The following is a 7,500-nucleotide window of genomic DNA, read 5'->3' on the forward strand; positions in this document are numbered from 1 at the left end:
CCGACAGTTTGTTTCTTTCAGCTGTCAACATTCTGCTGTTTACTGAAATCCCTCTTTTGACATCTGAATTTCCATGGGGCAGCACCAAGGCTGCCTTCACAATTCTTGTCAGCAGAGGGTATCATGGGTTTCCATTTGCTGTCTGGAGTTAAAAGATGTCACGCCAGTAATGATCAACTCTTGTGCCTTTCTCAGGTTTACGATATCTGCAGCTGGAGTTCTAAGTTTACTAGCAACAAATTCAATGGCTCTTAAACTTGCATCTGACCTTCTGGCAGGATTTAAGCAAGAGAGAAATCTCAAGAGTTTGTTCTCAAATGGAAGCCTGGTCTGCAGAAAGGCGGCAACAGCTGTAAAAAAGGCACGGATCCCCAACAGTTGGGCCTTTTGTTGATCTTCCTTGAGTTTCCAAAGTTCCTGTCTGGTTGGTTCTCCTATCACGAGATCTCCACCTGAGAGTTGACTATGACGTGCGAGATCAAGAGTTGACAACTTGTGCGCACGCACAGGGTCATCAATCTCAAGTGAGGTGACATAATGATAAACAGCTATTGTTAGAATACAAAGAGGATGGAAATGGATTTAAAAATCACTCACCTCTCAACACCAACATGGCAGCCACAAGCGCATGAGAGATGGACCCCCCACAGTCAACCCACAATCCATTGCACACCAACAATTGTTAAGAGAGTGCAAATAGGGCAATTTGAATTCTGAGGTGTTGCTGACAGATCTTTGTGACTCAAAAATCTCCTGGATAGTGGATTTTAAACGCCAATACAACGTTTACTTATTTTTCTAAATACTTCTTCTTGAAATTAGATTTATAGGACTTTTTAGGACAAGTCTGAAAAAATAGGATTTTACAGGATTTTATAGGAATATAGGACTCGCTTGACACCCTGCGTTTAGGGTGCGTTCGATTGACCCGGCGTATTTCGGAATAGAAATACATGGAATAGAAGTTAGAAATCCTTCGTTTTTACGGCGATTCACATTAAAATTGTCAAACACCTGCTAAAATGTTATTTTGAACATGTTGTTTTCTACAGTAGAGTTCCCTGCACCAGTCTTGCCCAGTTCAACATTACAGTTTTCAACGGCTTGCGTCTCGGCCATAGCTGGTAAAAACAACCCGAAGTTGTGAAATCAACCCAACTTCAATTTATTTGAAAAAGACCGGTTTTACTTACTGGTTTGTCAATCAGACGTCTCGAGACATGCATTCATCCTTCCCCATCCCCTTTGACAGAAACTGGTTCATGTTTATCCGGTCTTACAAGTATTCCCTCTCAAACACCTTAGCGTGGCGCTACGATTTTTGCAGCCGGGTTTTTACTGTTTAAGTATGACATTGTATCAATCAAGACGTAACCAGCATGATAATTTCACGCGAATGTTTCACATGACGTCACGTGGGAAAAAAAAATTCTTTCAGTAAAGCCATGTTCACACGATCAAGTTTTATGTGGCAATTATGTGGCAAATACATTTGATAGTGTAGATACCACAACAAATAATAATTAACAATTATTCTACGGGGGCGCGCTGGATACGCCAAGTTGGTTATAATCACTTTATATCCAGCAAGCCCGAGTCGAAAAATAGACCTTTTGGGCTTGTACATTTTGTTGTCCCAATACAGATCATGTGATAATACTCAGGAGGTTTGGTCTTTTGTTTTGTTCATTAAAATGAGGGCATGCAAGCATGAATATGCCTGCATGCACTCTTTTTAAGTCTTTCCTGTCACTCTTCTGCTAAGCTAGAGACTTCTCCACGTATATTTAGAAGGGTTTCAGGGGGTAGTAGAAAAGCGTAGATTGTATCCGGTAGACACAGTAGAATATTTATAATTAATTAACCTGCAATAGCGTCGAAGTCATTGTAACGCGCATGACGTTTTAGTGGATCTTTAAACAAAACATATCCTTATGGAGCTCAATAACAGAAAGTCAATAGGTAAACAAGACAGGCGATGAAAAATACTGAAATATCTGGAATCTTGAAAGTGACGAGTAATCGACTTCGACAACAACTGCACCTTTCGCCCGTCGAGCCCCATCAAAGTGAATTTCACACGACAGATCATAGAGTGACTTCCGACCCAACAAACCGCTCAATATAATTCGTTCATTTCCCTACGAGCAATCACGCAGTAAGTAAGAAATTACCGACGAATGTCATCTAATTTTTCTGTCATGGGTAAAGCCTATTTTGTCATCTTTCTTCTATGTACCAAAATAAAAAAAAACCGGTCTCCTTTGGTGAGCAGCTCGCGCGGGATATCTAACGCTTCCTTATCACTCACAGTGGAGAGTTTGATCGTAGACGAAACTGCTTCTGTCATTCAAAGCGCATCATCTAAAAGCTTCGCACCGATCTCAGCAACAACGTTGTAGGCATAACAAACGTTTCTTGTCTGAAGACATTTCCTACCCTATGGAACTTGGCATATATTGAATATTAAAGCCGGGATTTGCCGTACACGTATCTAGCCATCCCCTCCTCGGCGGGGATCACACCTAACCCGAGTGAGCGGTGGAAGTCGAACCTAACACGCATCAGATGCTTACGGCGTCAAAACAACTTCTTCATTTCATAACACGCGAAATCACGCTTCGTTTTTCATACTTCGGTACAAAGTCTCCATGATTTAAATATTCATTTGTTATATGGCCCTGTCTCACAAAGACTGGGGAACTACCAAATTCACGAATTTGATTGGCTAAAATCGATATTGACCGCGGTCTAGATTTTCCCATCTAGACCGGCAATGTTTTGCCGTGAAAATGTTGCAAACTAAAATGCAAAAATATTGAGTATTTTCTTCTACCAATATTTATTTATGGAAGTGCCAAATAGCATGATGGGAAAAAAAAAGGAGAACGAGCAAACTTTGGCAGAATTAAGTTCAGCTCATCGCCGTCCGCAAGCAAAATGTGAGTTAGTACAAACCATTTACATTAAACGAATTAAATCGTTCTTGTTTGCCATATAATAAATATCTTATTAACCGAGCTTAGTCAGTCTGTATGGGAGAACCTTGTCCTCGTTCGTGACCTCGGTCAAGATTCTCCCATACAGACCTCTTGCACGGTTAATAAGAGCTAAGTATGAAACCTTAATTGTAAGCTGTCAAAGGCGCTATATTAAAAACATGATGGCCACCATTGTTGAAAGGTTTACGCGCGCTCTCACTTTTTTAAAACAAAGTTAAGTGTTATTGTTCCTTCATAAGATGATCTTCTAAAATCGCAAGAATTCTGCTGTACAGAACTTTGCCAGCGTCGATTCCAAAAATAAAATCTATGTGATTATACTCCCGTATGAAATCCTCAATTATGAGATTGGATATTTGTGGGATCAGAGCACGAACATCGGTTGCATTGGCGAGTCCATCGTTGCCACCATAAAAGAAAGCAGTGGGTGTAGTCATTTTAGTGACGTCATACCCTGGTGGCGAGTCCTGTGTAAATAAAAGATAGAAATCGCATTGAAAGAATGGCATGGTCCAGAAAATATAAAAACATTGAGAGGCAGTAACACATTATCGCTCTTTCAGTGAGATAATAGTATATAATTAACTTTTCAACCTCGGATATCGCGTCCTAAGAGTTCTAGCCTGGGTTGCTCGAAGTATGGTTATAGCTAACCAGTGTTAAATACCATGGAAACCCTTAGGTTTTGATACCTCTTAACAAGTGGCTATAGCGTTGACTAGGCTTCGAGCAACCGACCCCTGATTAAAAAGGTAACGAGACGCCAAGCGCAGAACTACAACAAGTTGCAAAAATGGTGAGACACTCCCGTTAAAAAACACCTTTTCTACCTTCCCATTCCCACCAAATGTAGAATTTAATCATTTCCCACCTCCCCTCTCCCTCTCCCCCTTTCAATGTTGACCGTTGAAGTTTTCCACATGATTTGGTATTGCTAGCAACATTGATAAGGGGGGGAAGGGGGTCGCAGTGTGGGAGAGATGGGGGAAGCTACTAACGCGTCATGAAGGCAAAGTGTCTCCACTATTTTTGCAACTTGTTGTAGCTCTTACCAATGTCAAATCCATGAACAGGAAAGTACAAGTATTTGACCTGACAACCGATATTTTGTTTGCCACCTGATTAAGTCTGTAAAGAACAAGTACTGGGAGGCTTTTATGACGAGAGGACTATCATATCTGCCATCAATAGAAGACAGAGAACCTGCCTTGGTGAGCTTCTTCCGCTAGTCACTGAGGGGAAAATGGCCAAGGAAAGGGACCTCTTGGAAGAACTCAAACAGGAATGTTGGACAAAGTAAGTAAAGGATGGCAGTCCTTAAGTAGCGTTTAAGGTTAGAGGCGAATCATGGAGCGATCGGGAACTGTAAGGAAGGGCCTGTCTTTAGGCAGAGCACACACACACACACACCATCCTTGTTCAACTCGCGCACATGGAATAAATGCTAATTACCACACTGATGTTGTAAGATGTTTCAATCGAGTATCGAAAGAAATTTTACGATAAAATTTTGCGTGGGTCTCACATTGCCGTGCGTAGTGATTGGCTAAAAATCTCACGACATAGCGATTTCAACCAATTAGAAGCAAACGCTAAATCAAGGGCGCTCTTCATTCGACAATTCCCTTTGAAAATTCCAAAAATTTCCAGTGGCGAATGAAACAGTATTTTCCGGATGGTCGCTCAGTCTGTCCTACGCCATCTATGTTTTCGAGTTTCGCCCCAAATTATGGATTGGTTGGTTCATAAATAGAGCGATTCATGGCAGGAGAAACTGGTCCCGAGTACGAAGGAACCAATGAGGAGGAATTTGCCGCGTTTACCGAAAATCCGGAACTTCAGGAACACTTCGCGAGGTATACCTAACCTTCAGGTTTTCCCGGGATATTTCGGTTTCAATCGATTCCTTACCCGGTTATTTTCCCAGGAGTTATGAGCCTGTTAATTCTCCTCACAATTTCCATGAAATGTCAGTCAGGCAGGTAGTCAGAATGAAGATAATTATCAGCTTAGGGAGGTGTGATTGTGATGTAACACCAAATTCTCATCACTACCCTAAAAAGAAATCTATGGCACTTTTTAGGAGAATGAACATTTTGACCTTGGGGATAAAAGGGTTAACAAACGTTTCCCGCCCATGTCTAGCAACGGATTCTCACGTATTTGCTTTGCTTAGTGATTGGCCCCTTTGGTCGTCTGCATCTAATCTGATTACTGAAATTACAACGGTTCACGTTTTACAGCACTCACCGCACTCACCGCTTCAAATACGAAAGTAATGTAAACGACAGTAGAAATAAATTGGAAAATCGTACCTGATGATAACGTTCTAGGTTTCCTTTCCTTCCGTAATCAAACATTCGACATTTCCCCGATGTTATTATCTAGCAAACAAGGCCACAAGGAAAATTAACGAAAGGACACGGTAAAAAAAAATCACAACAACAAAATAGACTACATAGAAAAACACGAGAAAAAGTCATGTTGATACATACTTGGCTAAAGTGAATGAAGTTTTTAAAAGAAGTGCCTGCTGGCCAATTTGACATATAGACTGGCACGCGACTCTGCCAGGGAAAGCAAAAAATGGTCATCAAATTAGCGACTTTCGCTGTTTAAACTGATTTAATAAATATCATTAGTAATGCACGTTAATGATAAATAATAAGTATGGGTAATCAAATTGCGACGAGTGAAATTAGGGAATAATTTCACTCGCGTTTTGTCCAAAATCATTTTGAACAAAACGCAAGTGAAATTATTCCCTAATTTGACGAGTATACCATTTAATCAGCTATTAATATCATGGGGGACAAACCACGTTCATAAGACGCCATTTTGGCACTGTGGGAAAAGTTGCCATGGCAACATTGTAATTTCACATGTGAAATAGACCACTTTCAAAAATATTATCTACTCTATGTTTGCCCTCCAAAATTTTGTATAAGCATTGTTTCCAGTTTCTCTTGGGACTTACAATGGTCCCAAGAGAAAATAAAAACAATGCTTATGCAAAATTTGAGGGCAAACAAAGAGTATTATGGTCTTTTTGAAAGTGTCCTATTACAAATTAACGCTGAAACTTCGCGCCAAAATTAAGGAGCAATTTGTCACCCATGTTATTATGAACGTCATTTAAGTGACAACTGTATTAAGCGCTGGGGTACTAATTGGGGAAACCGCTGTACAGAAATAAATCATATAAACTCATGGAGCGAGTTTCAATCGAGTGTCGTAAAACCAAAACCAAAATAATTACTTTGGCCAATCAAAAAGGACGGAGACAATCCAGTAAACCAATCAAAACTCGAAGCAATTACACGTAGCCGACACAAAGCGCGGGAAAATGTGCACGTGCAAGCCACGATTGGTTTGGGTTTCCCTTCTGATTGGTTGAAAAAATGGCTTCCGGAGCAACCTGGGTCTCAGAGAGAGAAGCTGGATCAGAGCAAGAAAAGCGTTTTTTGCTGGAACCATTTTCCTCAACGTTTCCGTTTTAAGTGACGTACCATGTTGTTATCGTGGTCATCAAAGCCAAAGATAGTTTCTGCGATATCATAGCACTTCTTTCGAGTCAAAGTGTCCTCACAGAAGCCAAGATCTAGTAGAAACTGGACAAAGCGACCTGAGAAAACTTCCGTTTCGCCCAGTGGATGGAAAAGTTGCTGAAAAGATGAGAAAGAAATTCTACACTCATGAATATACTATAATAACACAGACCTTGAATGAAAAATAGTTCATTTCAGGTTTTGGGAGGATTACATAATGAAATTCAAGTTACTTAGCACACGCGTCACATGACCTTAACCAAAAAGTAATACATGAAGTTCTTATGCCGCGTTCGAACTTTAACGCCTAAGGAGACTCTTAATGTAGATGCATTGGACCTGTATGCGTCATCATGGACTTCTGACAATGGAAAGCAAGGAGATGTTTACAAATTGGATAGCAGACTGAGAACACTGATGCCGTGGTCCAGTGGCTGTTGGGATTCCATGCCGCCAATGCAAACCCGACAGCGACTGGACCACTGGACCAGCCAATCCCCTCCAATCACTATCAACTCGATTTTCCATCCACGCTCTTGGAATCAAATCTACCTCGCTTTATAATTAATTAGCCAACTGATTGTCTCCTTCGAGTTGGGTTTCTTAACGCTTCGTGTCAATTTGACACAAAACCTTGAATCTGTATTACAATCTACTGCCCACAGTCTTTGTTCCTCTTGTCCAGCGGTCAGCTAGCATGCGCAATAAGGAACAAAGGACCCAGGGATGTACACGTACATGTATTGATACCCTCCGAGAACTGCATGGTTCTCATTTTTATCAACCTAGTGAAAACGAAATGGAATAATCGCTTGATTATTTATTTTAAGTATTTTCAGAGCTCCGAAAAGCGTGTCTAATATTGGACGACTGATGTCTGAACCAATCTTAAAAATAGGAACATTTCAAGGGTAAATAATCATTTTCTACAAAGGAGTCTTTGCTACAGA

At 40.7% G+C, this 7,500-nt stretch overlaps 1 protein-coding gene and 1 pseudogene across 1 annotated transcript in view; both read right to left on the reverse strand.

Moving 5' to 3' along the window:
- LOC138008703 (axoneme-associated protein mst101(2)-like) overlaps positions 1-31 on the reverse strand; it is a 664-nt pseudogene extending 633 nt beyond the window's left edge.
- A 2,621-nt stretch (positions 32-2,652) lies between these two features.
- LOC138007723 (lipase member K-like) overlaps positions 2,653-7,500 on the reverse strand; it is a 13,901-nt gene continuing 9,053 nt past the window's right edge. The window contains exons 4-7 of the mRNA XM_068854784.1: positions 6,512-6,667; positions 5,498-5,569; positions 5,318-5,386; positions 2,653-3,469 (exon numbers count right to left, since the gene is read on the reverse strand). Of these exons, the coding sequence (XP_068710885.1) occupies positions 3,224-3,469; positions 5,318-5,386; positions 5,498-5,569; positions 6,512-6,667 (543 nt within the window). The 3' untranslated portion in view covers positions 2,653-3,223. The remainder of the gene's footprint in view (positions 3,470-5,317; positions 5,387-5,497; positions 5,570-6,511; positions 6,668-7,500) is intronic.

This window comes from Montipora foliosa, chromosome 6, assembly GCF_036669935.1.
Source record: "Montipora foliosa isolate CH-2021 chromosome 6, ASM3666993v2, whole genome shotgun sequence".
NCBI classification, from domain to species: Eukaryota; Metazoa; Cnidaria; class Anthozoa; order Scleractinia; family Acroporidae; genus Montipora; species Montipora foliosa.